The sequence below is a fragment of the Mytilinidion resinicola genome (genome assembly GCF_010093595.1).
Source record: "Mytilinidion resinicola strain CBS 304.34 unplaced genomic scaffold BDZ99scaffold_5, whole genome shotgun sequence".
NCBI classification, from domain to species: Eukaryota; Fungi; Ascomycota; class Dothideomycetes; order Mytilinidiales; family Mytilinidiaceae; genus Mytilinidion; species Mytilinidion resinicola.
In genome coordinates, this window is record NW_022985441.1 from 319,982 (window position 1) to 338,396 (window position 18,415).

General features: G+C 48.9%; 11 protein-coding genes across 11 annotated transcripts; 4 read left to right on the forward strand and 7 right to left on the reverse strand.

Moving 5' to 3' along the window:
* Positions 1 to 282: 282 nt before the first annotated feature.
* Positions 283 to 660, reverse strand: BDZ99DRAFT_517174 (uncharacterized protein; the record flags this gene model as incomplete). Its single annotated transcript, XM_033725149.1, has 2 exons — positions 283 to 452; positions 504 to 660. The coding sequence occupies 2 exons, from the start codon at positions 658 to 660 to the stop codon at positions 283 to 285; spliced, it is 327 nt and encodes a 108-aa protein (XP_033579829.1).
* Positions 661 to 699: 39 nt separating this feature from the next.
* On the reverse strand, positions 700 to 1,419 carry BDZ99DRAFT_473627 (uncharacterized protein; the record flags this gene model as incomplete). The annotated part of the gene is made up of 1 exon (XM_033721845.1): positions 700 to 1,419. One exon carries the CDS (start codon positions 1,417 to 1,419, stop codon positions 700 to 702), a length of 720 nt encoding a protein of 239 aa, XP_033579830.1.
* Positions 1,420 to 1,619: 200 nt separating this feature from the next.
* BDZ99DRAFT_473628 (uncharacterized protein) lies at positions 1,620 to 2,407 on the reverse strand (the record flags this gene model as incomplete). Its single annotated transcript, XM_033721846.1, has 2 exons — positions 1,620 to 2,146; positions 2,398 to 2,407. 2 exons carry the CDS (start codon positions 2,405 to 2,407, stop codon positions 1,620 to 1,622), a joined length of 537 nt encoding a protein of 178 aa, XP_033579831.1.
* Positions 2,408 to 3,411: 1,004 nt separating this feature from the next.
* Positions 3,412 to 4,187, reverse strand: BDZ99DRAFT_555817 (uncharacterized protein; the record flags this gene model as incomplete). The annotated part of the gene is made up of 3 exons (XM_033727166.1): positions 3,856 to 4,187; positions 3,722 to 3,806; positions 3,412 to 3,647 (listed from the first exon to the last, which is right to left on the reverse strand). The coding sequence occupies exons 1-3, from the start codon at positions 4,132 to 4,134 to the stop codon at positions 3,412 to 3,414; spliced, it is 600 nt and encodes a 199-aa protein (XP_033579832.1). The 5' UTR covers positions 4,135 to 4,187.
* Positions 4,188 to 5,281: 1,094 nt separating this feature from the next.
* On the forward strand, positions 5,282 to 5,524 carry BDZ99DRAFT_517178 (uncharacterized protein; the record flags this gene model as incomplete). Its single annotated transcript, XM_033725150.1, has 2 exons — positions 5,282 to 5,411; positions 5,466 to 5,524. 2 exons carry the CDS (start codon positions 5,282 to 5,284, stop codon positions 5,522 to 5,524), a joined length of 189 nt encoding a protein of 62 aa, XP_033579833.1.
* Positions 5,525 to 6,501: 977 nt separating this feature from the next.
* Positions 6,502 to 8,120, forward strand: BDZ99DRAFT_381216 (cytochrome P450; the record flags this gene model as incomplete). Its single annotated transcript, XM_033715223.1, has 3 exons — positions 6,502 to 7,074; positions 7,127 to 7,543; positions 7,743 to 8,120. The coding sequence occupies 3 exons, from the start codon at positions 6,502 to 6,504 to the stop codon at positions 8,118 to 8,120; spliced, it is 1,368 nt and encodes a 455-aa protein (XP_033579834.1).
* Positions 8,121 to 8,243: 123 nt separating this feature from the next.
* Positions 8,244 to 9,175, reverse strand: BDZ99DRAFT_517180 (uncharacterized protein; the record flags this gene model as incomplete). The annotated part of the gene is made up of 2 exons (XM_033725151.1): positions 8,244 to 9,041; positions 9,122 to 9,175. 2 exons carry the CDS (start codon positions 9,173 to 9,175, stop codon positions 8,244 to 8,246), a joined length of 852 nt encoding a protein of 283 aa, XP_033579835.1.
* A 931-nt stretch (positions 9,176 to 10,106) lies between these two features.
* On the forward strand, positions 10,107 to 11,781 carry BDZ99DRAFT_568176 (uncharacterized protein; the record flags this gene model as incomplete). The annotated part of the gene is made up of 7 exons (XM_033727760.1): positions 10,107 to 10,259; positions 10,326 to 10,362; positions 10,417 to 10,529; positions 10,581 to 10,913; positions 10,963 to 11,030; positions 11,087 to 11,139; positions 11,191 to 11,781. 7 exons carry the CDS (start codon positions 10,107 to 10,109, stop codon positions 11,616 to 11,618), a joined length of 1,185 nt encoding a protein of 394 aa, XP_033579836.1. The 3' UTR covers positions 11,619 to 11,781.
* An 88-nt stretch (positions 11,782 to 11,869) lies between these two features.
* BDZ99DRAFT_486338 (NAD(P)-binding protein) lies at positions 11,870 to 13,067 on the reverse strand (the record flags this gene model as incomplete). The annotated part of the gene is made up of 7 exons (XM_033722768.1): positions 11,870 to 11,976; positions 12,015 to 12,185; positions 12,233 to 12,245; positions 12,279 to 12,448; positions 12,544 to 12,568; positions 12,599 to 12,840; positions 12,899 to 13,067. The coding sequence occupies 7 exons, from the start codon at positions 13,065 to 13,067 to the stop codon at positions 11,870 to 11,872; spliced, it is 897 nt and encodes a 298-aa protein (XP_033579837.1).
* A 676-nt stretch (positions 13,068 to 13,743) lies between these two features.
* On the reverse strand, positions 13,744 to 14,307 carry BDZ99DRAFT_517183 (uncharacterized protein; the record flags this gene model as incomplete). The annotated part of the gene is made up of 1 exon (XM_033725152.1): positions 13,744 to 14,307. The coding sequence occupies one exon, from the start codon at positions 14,305 to 14,307 to the stop codon at positions 13,744 to 13,746; it is 564 nt and encodes a 187-aa protein (XP_033579838.1).
* Positions 14,308 to 15,064: 757 nt separating this feature from the next.
* On the forward strand, positions 15,065 to 16,627 carry BDZ99DRAFT_555828 (uncharacterized protein; the record flags this gene model as incomplete). The annotated part of the gene is made up of 2 exons (XM_033727167.1): positions 15,065 to 15,659; positions 16,050 to 16,627. The coding sequence occupies exons 1-2, from the start codon at positions 15,389 to 15,391 to the stop codon at positions 16,625 to 16,627; spliced, it is 849 nt and encodes a 282-aa protein (XP_033579839.1). The 5' UTR covers positions 15,065 to 15,388.
* Between the last annotated feature and the right edge of the window lie 1,788 nt (positions 16,628 to 18,415).

Sequence of the window (18,415 nt, forward strand, 5' to 3'; positions counted from 1 at the left end):
GCCGAGTATAAAACAATGCTAACAAAAAAACCCCAATCTTTTTCTTTTCCTCCTACTAAAAGACTGTCCGTAGTCTCCTCCGATCCATTTCCTTTGAAAAGTCACCCAAGGGGGAACCGTAATACGGAAAGCTTGCCTGCTTGCTCGCTTACCCTGTCTTGCTGTGATCAGTGTAGAGAGTGGCGGATGCTTTGAAAGTCGTCTAAAGATCGTAATAGCTGCGTTAGTGAATGACCTAGCGTTTCAGCGCGTCCATGGCGTAGGTCAGAACCCCTGGATTTCTCAACTCTTCTTGTATCCCGTCCTAAGCTTCGAATCTACGTTATCGAAGTCTACTTCAGTGTGAAACCCAGTGCCCCTATCTCCAAAGCAGCTTCCCTTCGATACAGCTGTTTGAGACTCCGCGTCAGCTGCTTGTGAGTTCGACCTGTCGGCTTCGAACCCGCTCTCATCTGAATCATGGTCAGGGTCCCGGCCTTCAAGGTCAAGAAATGCTGACATACATTCCTCATGCAACTCTTCACATGGGCCCCAATCTTCCTCGTCACCAAGATGGCAGGCCAAACTCATAGCAGATTGGCAGGGAAAGATGTATTGCAAGACTTTATCAGCAAAGTCTGCAATCTCAAGCGAGCCATTTTTAAAGATCGCCGCATCCATGGCGGTGTAAATCTGGCTCTTCTTCGTGTAGACGCAGTCTCATTCCCCGCCCATGGCCTCTGACAGGCATTTCGCGTAGTGATCGCGGTACATGTCCAACTGATTGACGGCTAGGGTAGAAGAGATAGGCCACAGATAGTAAGGTAACCAGTCTTCCCGAAGCCATATTGGGACTGCAGAAAAGCCGACACGTCGCGGAACTATCCTAACGAGGTGCCAATCGACTATTGCTGTAATCTTGAGGGTTTCAGGATCGCAAAGGATATTCTGCAGGTTGAAATCCGGGTGCTGAACTACGAAGGTTTCAGTTTCGTCCTGTAGTAAGTGTGGCTTCAAATATTTCCGGAATGGATGGTACCCCAAAGCTTTCTCGGCCACCTTAATCACTCCTCTACCTCGGTCATCATCGTGGAGATCGTAATTCCGGGAGTCAAGGACTGATGAGAAGTAGTGTCGAGCCGTCGATGCTGGTGGAGTGATGCGGGTCTGTCGAACAACCAGTAAATCCTCAATATTTTCCTCGTATAGCTCCAGGCCGGAGGGCTCACGCCATATGCGTATGGGGCCGACTGTTGGTTTCTCCAGGTCTCCGTTCTCGAAGTCAAACATACCCGCCTTATCGAATTCAAGGTTTTGCAGACTTGCCATCGCTCCTGCGAGGGACTGTAAGAGGTCGAACCGAGCCTGGATTGTGTCTACCGTGATGTCCCCACTAGGGTGCCAGGCTTCAGTCGCCGGCACGCCTTCCATTGCGTCCATGACAATATAGGGTGCCTCAATCTCGTTTTCCAAGGTCGTCGAGTAGCGGCAGACGCAGGGTACAGGGACCGTTGTATGCTTTCGAATGCATATTGAGAGCCTCTGAACGAAGGTTGGTCACATCTGCTATTGTCCATCGTGAGGCGCGCCCTGCAGAAGGGACTTTAATGGGAAGTTTGAACCCATGGATAGACTGTGTTTTAGGACCCTTGTTTCTTGCTTAACACCCACACCCCGATTCCTCCAAGTTGCCCCTCCGGGTCAATTACTTCCGATGCAAGACGCCGGATAGCCTTTGACGGGATTTCGCGGGTTCGACCCCAGTACCGAGACTCGAAAAACTCGTGATTCCCCTTTCCTAGAGACGGGGGTGGCCTTTTTTTTGCCGTGGGAGATAGCAAGAGATGATCCTGCTTGTGTGCATGACATAGTACTAGGTCGGTTTTGGATGAGGTGAATGAGCTAGCGGTCTGTGGAATCTGGCCTGGAGGTGAACTACTACGTAGTTTGCCTGCCCCATTGAGGCACGCAAGGAAATCTGGTATAAGAGCATCGGCCGACTTGTGTACAGCGACCTTGATCTTGCGCTTGGCTTTCTGCGCCCCGTCTTTGGCTTTCTGTTGGAAGTTGTGCGCAGCTGCTTGGAGTCTGCTCATGCAGTTGTGCGGCTTGTGGCCGCGATTGGATTCCATTTTGTAGAGAAAATCAAAGACTGAATAGACTGAACCTAGTGTGTGTGTATGTGGGTATGAACGGGGCAGGTTTGGTGTGGGTGGGTCTGCGTTGGTGGTTGTAAGAAGGTTAGAGAGGGCAAACCTGGGAGGTTTAAGCAAGGCTGACCTCGAGCGGCTCGAGTGAATCGACACCTTCAAAGTCTCTCTCAAACCTCGTGAGAATAGCGTGACATGCTATAGGAGGTTGGCTGTGCATTTACTGCAAATATATGGAACGCCGACACTAAACTTAGGCGTAACTCACGTCTGCCCATTATGGCAACGAAGGACTCGATTTACTGTCTGAACACTGACGCTTTCCGCCCCATTAGAGATATAAAATCATGGATAGGAGTCCCATATTTAACTTACTATTACCACCCATACCACCACTGCTTCCACAAAACTACTACTTTAAAGCCATTGCTGTATCGATACCACCACTATTTTAATACCATCGCCTCGGCCTTCTAGTAAAAGCACCCTTTGAACAGTTCTGATTCTAAGCAATGGCCAAAAAACTTTGATTCCAGAAGAACGGAGGAGGAAATAAGGCTTCACAAAGAGACCGGGGCTGTAGCCCCAAAGTCTCATTATTGGTAAGTTTCGATACTCCTATTTACTAAGAAGCGACATGTGAGACTAGTTTTGGACTAGCCCTATCTGCAACGGTCCAATATCGGATAAGTGTTACGAAAAGTACCACATGGCCTATTGCGACGCGCAGTTGCCCCCAGACGCTAAGTTTCCGAACGGACGGCGATGCGGCGAGCGGTTTCTCGTCCAATCGAAAGGCGGGTGCATGCGACCTGGCCACTTCTACCGTGACGGAGAAAACTTGCACCATAAACAGGCGTTGGCGGAGCTAAAAGGCGGGCGAAAAAAGAAGAAATGAGATACGCCAGAAGAAGAGCCGGCCCCGGAGGAGGCGGAGGCGCCAGCGGCGGAACCAGCAGAAGAGAGAGATCCTTACACGGATTGGCATAAGCGGGCACCAATTCAGAAGGATCCACCCTTCGAGGAGATGACTTCAAAGCAGAAAAAGGCCAAAGGAAATGTTTTGGATTCGATGAAATCGGTCGCCAATGTCTTTCGTAGGAATCATGCGCAAACTCGGTTATCTCACCCAAGGTGAATAGAAAACACTAGTGTCACTTGTGGGCTGCGACCGTATCTCCCTGGCTAGCATCAGCCCGATACGTTTCATTATGGTGAAATGCGTGGAGGGTGCTTGAAGTCTAACGTACCTCTCCCATCACTCATATTCTCATACTTATCATCAAACCATATGAATCCTATCGCTCACCCCACTCGGCCTCATCAGCATCGGATTAAGTGGCACATGCCGCTTGGTCACCCAACCTTCCACCGCCTCCCAATTCGTGCATTTCCGCATTTGATTCGACTTCGGATTCGGCCGATGATCCGCTGCGGTGGTGTCGTCCCATGTGAACGTATAAATGTTTGTATCAACATTACACATAACTGCTTTTCGGAGAGATTCGATGCAATGGTCTGATTTGCGTTAGACCTGAAAAGAAGCTTGGAGACGGAACTAATCCTTAATTAAAAGAATTTGGTATGCAAACCTAGGTGCTTGCGGAGATAGCGAAGGTTTACTTCTGTAAGCGGGGGATAGTAGTAATCACTGTGGAGAAAGAGTCGGAGTCGCCTCTTTGGCGGAGTCAGCGGCGCTCTTGGGTAAGGGGGAGGCAAGACGTACTAGACAGTGGATATCGTGGTACACTCCTAGTCCTGCGATGTATCCGCCATCCGCGAGACGCACAGAATTGTCGACTTCTTCTCCTACCTGGGCGAGTTCGTCTGCCGAGGTGTTGAAGAAAGTTGCTTTTGGCTGCGTCAGTTTTTGAAAAAGTTTCTCGCTAGGACTTCGCTGAGATGGCTCACGCATGATAAGGTCGTCCCAAGCCTGAGTATTGTCGTCATTTGGGAGACCTGAATACTTGCTGGAAGAGTGGTCCGAGGCGTATTCGTGTCGCATCTCGTACTTGACCGGTACCCAATCTATGAATGCCCGTAGTGAGAATCTAAGACCTTGTTCATATAAAAGGGAGACATCTTACCGGTTGTGGTCTTGCCACTCATGTGTAAGACGGCCGGAAATTTCATCCATATGACCGTGACGGAGAGAATTATACAGAGAAAATGCAGCAGCACGATGTAGGCGGCGATAACTCGTCTTAATGAATGTGCTCGCTTCTCTGTATTTTTCAATGAGCTCGTGTCTCTCCATGACTTGTGGAGGTCATTGAAGTGCTCTTTCTGTGGGACTTCTTCCTCTATTAAGGGTACGTCTTCATGGCCCATTTTGCGCTGCTCTTTGTTGGTGAAGTCTAACCCAATCAGGATATATGGGATACAAGAGAAATGAGCGAGATAGACGTGGCTTTCTTTCAAATGACTAGAGTCTGATGTTTTGGTAGCCAACGACTGATCAGAGGATAGGGAGGTGGGGTGGAGTCCTGGAGCATGTTATAAAATTGTTTCAATAATTTGCCGGTAAAGTTGTCATCGGATATGACGATGAATAGACGGACTTGAGGAAAAGGGTTGAAACCGAAAATTGGGACCAAATGCTGCGTCGGTGTTCAACGAACACGTGCAGCCGCTAATTCTATGAGCGGAGTGATAGGCTCGTGGCAGACCCTGGTCAATGCCAGGGTTCGCTAAATACGACAGCGTACCTCCGATACTTACTCGCCGGTGTACCTGGAATTATCTCAGCCGGCCCAGATTACCAGCAGGATGGTGTCTGGCGGCAGATTCTTGATCAACCATCAAGATGCCTGTGGGGTATGTTGATGTGCAAAGTCTTCGGATTTCATTGTCGTTCAATGCGGCGTCTATAGTTTTGAGACATGTCATTGTCCGAATGGTCTAGTCCGAGAATTCCAAGTTCGCTTAGAAGATACCCTAACAATTCAGATCCCATGTTTCTAGGTTGAACGTATAAGGAGTAGAGACTTCTTTCCAAGCGTGATCTTAGTCAACCCAAGACCTCTCTTCACAATCGTAAGATTATATCCCAACTTCTAGATAGCATTTACACAAACGAACTAGGAAAGTTCTGTAAGAAGTATGACATCTGTACCCTCTAGTTCTGCTCCGCTAATAGTTGAAGGCCCAAAATGCGTTTCACAATATACTTCATCGGCGTGATTGCTTCTCTACAAGCTATCGCGTTTGCTGCTCCAATTGAAAATAAAGCTATTGCCAGAGATGATGCAGTCGACGCCAGTGAAGGATGCTCTGCAGATGGTAGGTGCTCCACCGCGTTGTTTCTTATCCCCAATTACTGATCTATGTGAGCAGCGCCTGTAGCAGAAGGGACTGTCAATTCTAGGGATACACAGCGGAGGTGCATTATTTGAGCAGATTTCAAAAGCGTTATCTCAGGCGATTTGATTTAAGTAGTAGCGTAGCCTAAGCGGCGCGCTGTAATACTTATTTGCAAACTCGAATTTTGTCCGTTTGAATGCATGATGTGGATAACGCGAGAGTGAAACGGCTGTTGTAGTTGATCAGCTGTGAGTAGGCAAGGAAAACGTCCGGATGAATCTATTATGCGATAATTTGGAGCCCCTGTCGATCTTAAAAGAGAAGATCAGGACCAATTCCGATAGAAAAGCCCGTTCGGATGTTTCATAATAGAGGAAGCTGTCCAAATTGAGGAGCCAGCGAGCCTTCGGGCTTAGACCCAAAGCACAAGAAACCATTTGATTAGCGGCTCTTGTCAAGAATGATGATAAAGCTCTTGAAATAGGTCACAGTAAGGGCTTTACGCGAGGATCAACCACTCGTTCTGGGTTTGACGGGGTTGTGTCGCGTCCGATTTAGTGGGATTGGTTGAGATTCCTCGAAACAATGGAGGTGATCATCATACATACGGTTGTGGCAAAAAAAGCGGGGCTGGCCCTGGGATGCAAGGTGGTGTTAAGCGGGATATCGGGGTCGGAAGTTTTGCTCAAATACACGCGACGCGTTGGAGGCCCGTTGCGTGTAGAATATATCAAGGTTCACCAGGTGGGGTGGGGGTACCACTAGCATGGTATATGAAGCCGACAGACCCTGGTTGTTGCATATATTAGTGCAGGGTTGTCGAGTGATGACGCCGATGTAGGATCTTCAAGCTCTGAATATATCGATTCCGACGGCGATCATCCACCGGGGTTACTAAATAGATTGCGGCACAGTACGGGATCATGTTTATCCACAGAAGCTTCGGCGAATAAGTGAGTATGCTAGATATAGGTAATCTTTCAACGTCTTGTCACTTCGAGGCAGCACCTTACTCGAAAGCTCTTCACCACGACAATCCCAGGCCATCTTACATTTTCCCATCTTTAGCATGAAGTTTTCCACAAATTCACCTGTTCTGTTAGCTCTTTGCGCTCTCCTTGCGATCTGGATTACGAAATGGATCGTACATACTGCCGCTCGGATACTTACCATGCGGCGTCATGGTTGCCAAGAACCTCCGAAGTATCCTCACAAAGACCCGTTCTTCGGCATTGACCTGTTGTTACTATACACGAAATCTCTTGAAAGCCAAACTTTTCTCAATCTGAACCAAAATCTGTTCGCGTCGTACGGGAAAACCTTCAGGGCAAAATTCTTGGGTGCCTCGATTATCAAAACAATAGATCCACACATCACGAAGTATGTGCACGCCACCCACTTCAACCAATTTGGTGTAGAGAATATTCGGATCAAGGCCGCCCCACACCTCTGGGGTGATGGCATCACAATGGTTGACGGGGAGCGTTGGGCGAATCGCAGAGCTCTGATCAAGCCTTCGTTCGATGTCGTTCATATCTCCAACCTGGGGAATCGGAGTTTGGAGACACACGTCCAAAGGCTAATGCGCTTGCTGCCGCGTGATGGTTCAACGGTGGATTTGATGCCACTATTCAAACGCCTAGTAAATTGACCGACATCTATATTCTCAAGTCAGTAATGTTAATTTGTCGTAGAGCCTAGACACTTCGAGTCAATTCATCCTAGGTGAATCTTTGGATGCTTTGCTGTCAGAAGATGCACACAAGGAGTTTTTGGACGCGAACTTCTATGCGCAGCGGGGCACGGGAATTCGAATGATGATCGGAAGTCGTGCCTCGTTTTTCCATCGAGACCAGAAGTGGCGAGATGCGTGCCAAACAGTCAACGACTTCCTCGACGAGCGCGTCGACAAAGCGCTACTTCGCCTTGAGAAAAGAGAGAGTACCGAGCTAGGTGGCGGACGAGGACGTCTTCGTCTGATCGATGAGATGGCAAAAACCACGAAAGATCGACAGGCCCTCCGCTTCCAGCTACAGAACGTGCTTACGCCGGCTCTCGACAGCCCAGCCATAGTACTAAGCAATATCTTCTTCTATCTCTCCAGGAATCTGGTCGCATGGAACAAACTGCGAGCGGAGATACTACCTACAAAGGACCAGCCGATTACTTATGAACTGCTTAAGAGCTATCAGTATCTAGGACACATATACCGGGAAGGTGGGTCTTAGTTTTCGTACCGAGTCACGCTGGCCACACTAACATGAAACAGCCCATCGGATAGCTCCCGTGACTACTATGATTTCAAGAGAGTGTATTGAGTCAGTCGTTCTCCCCAGTGGCGGAGGAAGAGACGGTAGGGCACCCTTATACGTTCAGAAGGGAGAGATAGTCGAAATGAACTTCCGATGCATGCTTCGCAACAAATCTTTTTGGGGGGAAGATGCAGAGGAGTTCCGGCCAGAACGCTGGGAGAGGATTTGTCCCACCTGGGAGTACGTGCCTTTCGGGGGAGGACCTCGTATTTGCCCCGCTATGCGGCTGGTGTTCACGGAAGTCGCATATACGGTGGTCACAATCGCGAGAGAGTTCGCCAGCTTAGAGAGTCGCGATGAGAAGCCATGGACGGAGCAAATGAGGGCGACTTTTGAGAACAAGAACGGTGCAAAGGTTGCTTTGATACCAATATAAGATCAATGAAGCGGATTTGGTTTCTTCAAGAGAAGTTAAGAATGAACCGAGGAAAGCCCCTTCGGGTAAAAGGAGTAGGGTTTCAAGACTTACTTTAATCATACCACCCTGGAGCTTTCATCGTCAGCCCGCCTCGACGCGAGGTGCGTGTTCGTACACTGCCAAGTCCATCAATGTGTCTCGTCTCGTCGCTGTTAGGTAGTTCGGCTGGAACTTGTGGCAGCAAACCATCACCCCACTCTCGCACAATCTTGTCAGAATAGCCCGCACAGTCTTGAGCGCAAGCTGCTTGGGGACAAGGTAGGTAAACACATGGGTGACACCTTCCGCAACTAGCTGACCAACAAGATCTTCCTGGTCCTCATTGAAGTCGTAGATCAGCCATGTCGCGTTCACCCCGGCCGATATTGCATTCACGTTCGCTGTATCGATCAGCGCGGCATTGTAGTCGATGCCCATGCCATGAACCGCACTAGTAGTCGTCGTATTGGTAATGGCATTGACATATCCAAGCAGGCCGATGAGAAACTCGCCGTCGCCAGAGCCAAGGTCGCATATGACTTGTCGTACGAATGGAAGACTCGCATTCGGCACGAGGTCGAGGCCCATAAGCTTGACAGCGGCGCGCATAGTCCCGGGTCCAGTCTCGATATACGGAGCTAGAATGCCCCCATATCCAGAAGGAACGTAGTCTAGGTCGTGGAATGCGAAGAGTGTGGTATCCCACTCATCTGTTGGTGTTGGTGCTTCCGATTCATCTGATTTTGTTGCCAATAACAGGTCCGGTAGTGGACTAGCAGACGAGGCCATGATGTAGAAGGCCTTGTCACCTTCGTGTCTAACCCACGGGATGTTGTGAAGTAAACAAGCACGAGGATTCGATGCTTGGGGATGCAGAGAGCCGGGAATGCGGTTGTGCGGCTATGGAGAATATTGTTCGGAGTATTTGGTGCCCGGGCACTCGGGTACGTAGTAGAAACTTAGAACTACGTACCACTTACCTCAGCACTTTCTTCCGTGCTCCACAAATACATCCAAACGCGCCCTATCGACATTAATTTCTAGCATCACCATCTCTTTCGAAAAGTGCCTGAGATGATTGATGTTTAACGCGAGAGTGACGTCAGCAGAAAGTGAGGTTTCACGCAACTGGCACGGTCACGTGGTATTAAGGCCGGGAATAACAGCGTCCATATTCACACCCATGACTTCTCCGCTCTCAGATACCTGTATTGGATGGAGCCGTAGGTCTGCGATGGAGTATGGCGGAGAGAGCGACTGGTGACGTTCGCCTCTGAGTCCGCCGGTTTGAGTTGCAAGGCCACGCCCTGCCAATTCAGTAGAAACATCTGCAAATCATGCACCTGTGCTCCCCGAAAAGACCCTTGTTCAACGGAGTTGAGACTAATGACGAGCCTCTCGGTGTGTTGAAGACTACAAGAGGAACATTTGGGGGAAACATCCTAAAATATCGGATTCCTAAACGCTGTCCTGTTAGGCTTTGTGCCACCAACGCGATCGGCAAAAAGCAGTTGGTATTTTTCTTGGCATGGAGTGTTGTTCGTGGTCATGTACGCCGGACCAAAATGGACACGCCGTACAAGGAACATACGACGAAAATCCTGCTTCCCAGCAGCTGAGAAGTTACGTTGATCCCTGATAATGAACAAGGAGGCATAGGAAGTACACGCCACAGATTTGTCCGTAACGAGCTCTAGTTCGGAGAGTAAGCTGTCGACTCGGCATTTATGTTATTCGGGCTAAGACAGAACTTCGCTCTTGAGCTCCGTCGTCTCTTCATGAACTTGTAATTCAACAGCAGAGCAAGCGTACATTCCCACCCAACCAATGTGCGGCAGAACTCTCTGCCCTATTTTTGTCTCATAATTTTAGCTTTGGATCTCCGTTTTGGCTACAAAATACATACTCGAAGAACTCATTTGGTCCATATCTTAATTCTCGACCAGAAATTACTGTACCGCCACAATGTTGATGCTCACCCAAGGTCCCGATGTCATTTACCCGGTATCTATTGTGCTTGCGATCTTAGATGTCATAGCTGTTGGGCTGCGGTTTTATGCTCGGCGAAGGCAGAAGCAATCACTTAGAATTGACGATTGGTTGATTATTCCGGCTCTCGTGAGTGAACCTCCTCAAAGATCACGTAAATTGCATACCGTAGGGCTAACGCGATCTAATCTACAGGTTATGATGCTTGGCATGTGTGCAGCTATCTGGTGGGGTATGGTATTCCTACAAGGACTATTAGACGAACCTTGAAACTGACGTATTTCAGGTGTTGCAAGCAGAGCCGTAAGATATCCTACGCCTGCTCTACTAGAAGCTCGTGATCTCGTTTCGAGAACGCCAATCGACCAGTCCAATAGAATCATCACCATCACAGCCAAGGTACGGACATACGTCTTGCTATCTGTTAGTACTGCGCTAATTAGCCTTCAGACTTTCTTCATCGTGATCACATTAGCAATTCCAACCTTGGGTTTAATCAAGGGAAGCATTCTATGCTTCTACCGTCGTATCTTTTGTATTTATGGACTCTCTCGGTATATTCCTTTGATAGCGATAACTTTTATGCTTACGATCGTGTTTACCTGGACGGTCGGGTTCTTCTTCGCGTACGTGTTTGGTTGTGGAACGACTTTCGATGTCTACTGGGCTGGTGCTGGCGCCGACATCATTGCGAAATGTGTTGATACGCAGATGATGATGTACGCTCTGTCGTTGTCAGGGTTTCTATGCGATGCTCTTATCATACTCATTCCAATTCCACTGGTACGTCAACTTCGAAATGGAGTAGAACACCAGACTAAGAATGGGGCAGGTCTGGAAGCTACAGCTTTCAACGAAAAAGAAGTTGGCGGTTATTAGTATATTTCTTACCGGTAGTTTGTAAGTCAAGGGTTGTGCCTTGGAACCCATCTCTTGTACTGACATCATCATTACAGAGCGGTAGTGGCATCAATGATAAAACTAATCTGGTTTGTTTGGGAGAATGAACGTATGTAGCTCTTTCTCCTAGATCGTATCCAAGCCGACTGACGTCTTGCAGACCCCTTCAACCCGAATAACGACCAGGACTTGATCATCACGGCCTTCATTTTCTGGTCCATGGTGGAAACTCAAGCCGGACTGCTAGCAGCTTGTCTCCCTACCCTAAGATCTCTCATCCAAGGGCGCTCTATGGACTCCGTCCTGAATAGTATCCACAGCAAGCTATCTATGCATTCTCTTCGATCAAGAAGTAGATCCGACACCGACAGCACAAGGAAAGGCAGCGTAACAAGCTACGATAGCAGCCCTCGCAGATCCGAGACATCTCAGGTCCCTTTCAATAAAAATGACAGCGAGACATACGGGAACTATCGCACGCGGGCACTGCATCCACTGGACGCGTCTGAGGTTAGCGAGGACCTACGAAGAGGCCAAATCGCCATCGATAGGCAGTATGAAGTGGAGGTCACCGATCATAAAGTCTAACGCAATACCGGATGCAGTGTCTTTCCGACCGTAGACTGCCCCAACGTAGAAAAGGAAAGCGTGACGCGTCTGACCGCCTATCCAGTTCAAAATATCAAGCATTGTACATCTCATCAACTTTTTCGGTGTACTGAATCTCTTTCGACTGCATCAACATACTTCGTACTTTATTATGAGCTTAAGAAGCATGCAAAATCGCGCTCCCCAGGAACTTTCATCTCAATCTTCCACGAGGCACAGTGGTCCCTCTTTCAATCCTTGTCTAGATCCGCGAGCTGCACTAGCGCCTTCCCATTGTTGTCACCCTTTAGCGTACCTAAAAAGGCTCCGATCGCATTTCGATTCCTACCGTAATATCCTGCTTGAACTTGATCGAGCCTTCGGCGCGTCACTTACCTATAGTCTCTTGCATCGTGGGGAAGTGCTTTAGAATGTTCTCGTCGACGACGATAAAACCCTGCATAGTAATGCGGCGGATGAAAATCTCCCTAAGACTCTTCACGCCGTACCGATCTTCCGGTTTCTTATTGTAGTCGCAGATCATACTGCAAAGACACTGCGCCAAAACTATCAGCAAGCGTCCTCCGAAAACAGCAGCCGAGAACACTACTCACTAATCCCTCCAATCTAATTCATCTCGCAAATCGCCGCCTCCAACACCGGCCTACCGACGTTGTCGTAATAGACATCGATTCCCTGCGGCACCAGCTTCTCCAACGCTTCCCGCGCCTTCTCCGTCTTGTAATTAAACCCACCATCAAAGCTCAGCTCCTCAACAATATACCTTAGCTTCTCATCGCTCCCTGCATTCCCAATAGCCCTCAACCCCTCTGTCAGGGAGTAGCGGTGAGGGCCACGGCAGGCACGTGTCACCTCTTGTATATAGCCTCACGTACACGGCCTACAGCTCCTTGTTCAGTGACACCCTCCTTCGCCAGCTGCCCAACAAGCTACCCAACCGCCCCACTAGCCGCGGAGACCAAGATCGTTTCGCCCGCCTTCGGCTTCCCGATCTCATAAAGGCACCCATACGACCTCAACTCCGGGGGACCAAGCGCCCCGACTAAATGGCGGACGTCAACGTTGTAAGGATTATGCACTTTGAACGGGATCTCGGCCATCGCAGCATCGCAGACTGTGTACTCGTGGAACGGCAGCGCTTTCTCGTTGAAGAAGCAAACAACATCGCCTTCAACAAACTTTGGGTTCCGCGATTTGAGCACTTTGGCGACGCCCCCGTTGTAGATCGGCTCGCAATTTGGAGAATGGTGCCTCCATACGCGTTCGCATGTAGGGGTCCACGGAAAGGTAGTAGTTCTTGAGTAGAAGGCCGCCATCGGGAGGGGAGAGGGAGAGGTCAATTGGGCGGTTTTGGATGGTGAGATGGGTGCTGGGGATGAGGACTTCGTCGACGATTTTTTGGAAGATGACGGATCTGTTAGGAGTCATTATGACGAAGGTTTTGTGAAAGAAATGAAAAAGCGATTGGTAAGTTGAGATGCGATGGTGAAGAGTTATAATAGCTGAATTACCCTTGCGTAGATCAGAGATTCGTATACGTCATATACGCTTCTGATCCGCCCTGAATGGAGCTTAGGTCTTGGGTCATGAGTAGTTATGATAAAAGAGGAAGTAGCTCTTACAAGATTGGGAAAGGTCGCTGATATGATTGGTGGCTTGAAAGTATCTACTTTGTATAGAACCGAAACAGAGAAACGCTGCTTACATCAGTTCATCGTAGTGTGCTGCTAATTATGCCAGGAGGTAGGTTTATGTGTTAAGGATACACTCTAGTGCTAACACCAACCCGCAGTACTATAACACGCCCACAAGTAAGATGGATGGATAGTGCACCGAACTTAAGGCTACGAATATCAGCGCTTCGCAGAATATACCATGGAGAAATTAGCGCTGAGTCTTGACGTAGGAAGTTGAACAAAAAAGCATATGCGCATTACTCAAGAGACTCGTGTAACACAAATAGAGTAGAATGATGTCTAGAGCCTACATTACAAAAAGGTTGAAGTTCGTGTTTGAGACACAGGGGTGGTCCTGATTACCTTTGAGTAGCACTCAAACGTCAAACGACGTCATTCATCCTCATACAACCCATCACATCGCATCTCTATCCATCAATCAACACAGCGCTCTCCATCATGACCCTCCTCGGCACCCCATCGCCCTCTAATCGTTCTTCATGCAGCCAACAATAGCTGTCTCCCACCCCCTGCGGCTGCGCGTATACCCACGTCACCCCGTAGCATTTTGGCGTCACAGTCGCACAGATCTCAAGACACTCGCCTATGGAATACGTCTTGTAGTTCCCATTGACGGGTATCGGTCCCCCGAAATCGACATTGCATTTGCGGAGCCAGTGCTCGCCGTTTGAGGTCGTGAAGGTTGTGTTGTCCGAGCCCGGGCAGTCGATAGTCACTGCTGTGGGAGTTGGGGATGCAAAAGTTAACGTTGAGGAGGGTTGAAGAGTGGTTGTTGAGACGGGTGTAGAAGTTGAGGATGGTTGGATGGTTGGTGATGAGGTATGACGGCTTTTTTCTTTCATGAGAATGGCGCCTGCTGCTCCGCCGATTACTGCAGCTGCGATAGCGAGGGTGAGGGCACATATGATCCAGAAGGTGCGCTTGCGGAGGCCGCAGGTATAGTTGGTTGCAGCTTTGGAGGATTTCTTCATGGCTGTAGTGCTTCGGGTGCTTGATTTCTGGTACCCTCGACCACGAAGGATACTGCGATCTCAGGCGAGCGGTACTTTGGGAGCTCTATCCCACAAATCCGTCACATTCCGATCCTATTGAATTATACGAGGAGGAAAGAGGACAGACGAACGGCAGGACTTGAAGTTGAAGGTGAGCTCAAGATAAGGCATAGGGCCATGTTTATGCCTTACGGCGCGTCCCCTGAATATTGAACGCGTCAAACCTATTTGCGTCAAGCGTCTATACAAAAGAAGTGGTGGCGTTGGCCGGGAGCTGACGTTGAGGTTCTGGATGGTGAACTAGAGCGCCTCGCTTTAGCCATAGATCTCGACGCCAATAGGGGGCGCCACTAAGTCGCCAAACTCGAAAGGACATAGGCAATGAGTCTTCTCCGAAATGGAAGGCACACATCCCTCCATCCATGTACAAAGGTACGGTATTAAGACATTAGTTCTAGCACTCCCTCTATCAATTGGCTCTAACCTTGCTTCCGGCTATCTGAGATGAAAAACTGAACGACCACGAACAAAACGGTCTAACCGTTTGTTTAGAAGCGCTCCAGTCTGCGTTGTCTTGGATTTGACATGTTGTCCGAATTCCTGATAATACAATAAAGCATCTCAAAAAGTGGCAAGCAAGAGTGCACAGAATTATGTCTAGGTACTGTACCGGACTCACATGCCGTGACGAAAAGGAGAGTACCATTACTACTCCAAAAGCATTTCTCTTCTCCAAGTGTCTCTCGTGTTCTTTTTGGAGAGGCGCTGTAACACGAACCCGGCCCAGCTCCGTTTTACTGAACAATGTTTTTATCAAGACGAAGCTATAGACTTTTGAGCTGCAAACAATGTTAAGTATTTTTTATGCATCCCAAAACCGTCTTTCGTTTCATCCACAATGTCGTAGCTGATCTTATATATAAGATGAATCTACGTTCATTTGATCGTCCGCTTACAATTCCCAAATCGACACGTGCTTCGAAAATCGACCTACGTTTCTTAGACCGACACACACTCCAAAAACCGATACAACGTCCTGGAATCGACATCACAAACAACCATGGCTGGAAACATAGGCTTATCCGACGCTGGTTACATACCACCAATGGACCAGATCGAGCTACCGGATCTCAACCTAGATATCCTCGAATCATACCTTAGTCTCAAGGCCCACCATGAGCGCCAAATTGAACAGCCTTGGGTGCTCCGAGGACAGCTCCTAGGCGCTTTCATGTATCTTCAAAGGAACATCATACACGATGAATTCCGACGCGATCCAGATACAACAGAACAATACCTAGCAGACATGCTCAACGTGTACCGCGGAATGGGTGAGTTCTTTCCCACTGCACGAGAACTCGTTCCTTACGCGCAGTCAGTCCGGAGAAGAGCGCACGCGATGCGCTATAACGAAGGCGTTCCTGAGGGCGTTGTAGCTCCACATGAATATCTTGAAAGGTGGGATCTCTTCAGACTAGCTGGATAGGTGGCTGACGATGTCGCTGCGATTGTCCAGGAGCATGGGATGGACTACCTCCACCGCTTGCAAGCAGAGCTGAACGAGCTTGCTCCACCAGTACCTAATCACACTCAACACACAACCAGCGAGCGCATTTCATACGGCTTAAGCTTTCCCCCATGGTGGACAGCTGAGGAAGCAGCATCCCATTTCAATATTCATCGTCAACACCGTGCTTGACGCTATGCTAACCCGGCTGCAGGATACGGAGGCCAACGAGTAAGGAAAATAATCTTCGACAGCTTGGCGGAGCATTGCGATACTCCCACAGAAGAAAATGAGTGCTGTGCGATCTGCTTCGGGGAGTTTTCTGAGCATAATGGTGCGGTTCAAGCACGAGTTTGCAAGCACATTTTCGGCCGAGACTGTCTGGAAACCTGGGTAAATCAGCATGGCCAAAACACAACTTGTCCATTATGTCGCAGGCGGCTACTTCTGGAGGAACCTCGCGCATTCGCGCCTTCGGAGAACGTGCTTGGAGTCCCTGAATCAGCGCGTGAGGAGGCTATTGGGCTTCTTCGGGAACTTAGGGACATGCACCAAGAACTCCAACGTCAAATCGAAACGATCGAAGCCGAAAGAGAGCGCCTTCTAGATCTAGACGCAGTAGATGCTGAGATTGAGCAGCAAGTCGACGTCAGAGTCTATGATGCCGTTAATAATAAGTTCGATGCTCTCGTCAACAGGATCGACGACTTGCTGCGCAATGACCGACCTGAGCAAGAACTGGATGAGTGGTCGGACCTGCTACTACCTTTTCTCTTCTTAAATACCTTGTAGATTGAATGACTACGCTTCTTGAATGAGCGTAGCTAGTTCAACCAATCGCTCCTCCTGATAGAAAAACATCCTTTCTTCAACATGCTCTTTCCTTACTATGCAGCTCTTTAATAGTGTGATACCATAAAATATTATCTTGTGGACAGTACCCTTTGGCTCTTCCTCGCTTTCTTAAAGGGACTCCACCGAGGCCTTCTTGGGGAATATCTGCAACCGGATGGTAAAACGCTAGGCATGGGCTATATTGGACACGAACTTTTATCACTCGCGAATCGTAAGATTTGAATAGATGGAAAGGCATGCAGCAGCGGCAGCGGCGAATTTGGGAGTGCGATATTCATTTTGCCCTCGCTGCACGTGACTTTCACGTGATTTTTACAATCCACTGTGACTGTTTTTGGAAGATCGCACGTGCGCGAAGTTTGGAAGTTGGAAGGGGCGGTTTAAGACAAGTAGATTTAGGAATGAAGAAGTTCGTAGAGAAGGGATGCAGATGAAATCACTTCCCTCCAACTGAGGCGTCTCCTTCACACCCATGCTCCTCACTCGTAGCCTTTACCCATGAATCAAAAGAAACCCATAAATAAAGGAGCACCTTAGTTATCACCCCCCCTTTCTTTGCGTATCACCCCCCTTTTCTCTGCGTGTCACCCCCCCTATATTAGGCCTAGCTCCGGCCCGTATAAATATTGTTCCACCAATCAAACTCACCCGCTTGCCCGCTCGTGCTCAATTCGAATTTACATTACCTGCGCACTTACTCTCGATGCATCAACACCACTTCCTCTACATCATCACCTCAACACTATGCCCCTCCGGCCGCCCCCTTGGGGCCGCCACGCCTCCGTAGAGGATGGCATGAAGTCAATCAACACTTGGGCCAAGCAGGAAGGATACGCCATAGTTAAATACAACAAAAAAATGGACAAGCGCATGCCCCCCCAGGTGCGCAAGGTGCTGGTTCGATGCGAGTGCGCAGGAGAGTATGAGCCAGCTAATAGGAAGCGCCGCACCCGTACAAAGAAGACCAATTGCCTATTTAAAGGGGCCCTCTCAAGAGATTTACTGCAAGGTGATTGGTTCTTTGAGGTTGAGGTCTATGCTCACAATCACGAGCCGTACAATCCTGAGGATGGAACTCCTATTGCGCACCGAGATCTCGATAAGGATACCATCCGAACTATATACAATCAGCTCAACGGAGGCACGCCCGTAGGTGCTATCTTCAACAACCTCCTAGCTGAGGGCAAGGATGTGACGATGCAGGACCTATACAACAAGAGATGGGAGTGGAAGAGAATAAAGCTTAAGGGGCTTACTCCAACTCAGGCCATACTTAAGGTGCTTGAGGAACACGGCAACGACAACCCGGACGCTCATTACCACTACAAATACGAGCTAGATGAAGTAAACCGAGTCAAGTACCTATACTTCATGCACCCGGAGAGTGTTCGGATGTTCCAGAAGAATCCTGATGTTGTTCTTCTTGATTGCACCTACAAGACAAATAAGTTCAAGATGCCGCTCCTCCACATCAACGGCGTCAACAACCAGGGCAGGAACTACGAGCTAGGCTATTGTTTTCTCCCAGGGGAGGAAGAAGAGGACTACATCTTTGCCGTGCGGGAGCTTTACCTAGTGTGCCAGCGCCTAGGCGTTTCACCAGGCGTTTTCATCACGGATAAAGAGCTCGCACTCAAGAATGCACTGGCTGAGTTCTTTCCTCTTGTTCCTCAGATCCTGTGCAAGTGGCACGTGCAGAAGAACATCGCCAGCAAGGCTGTCACT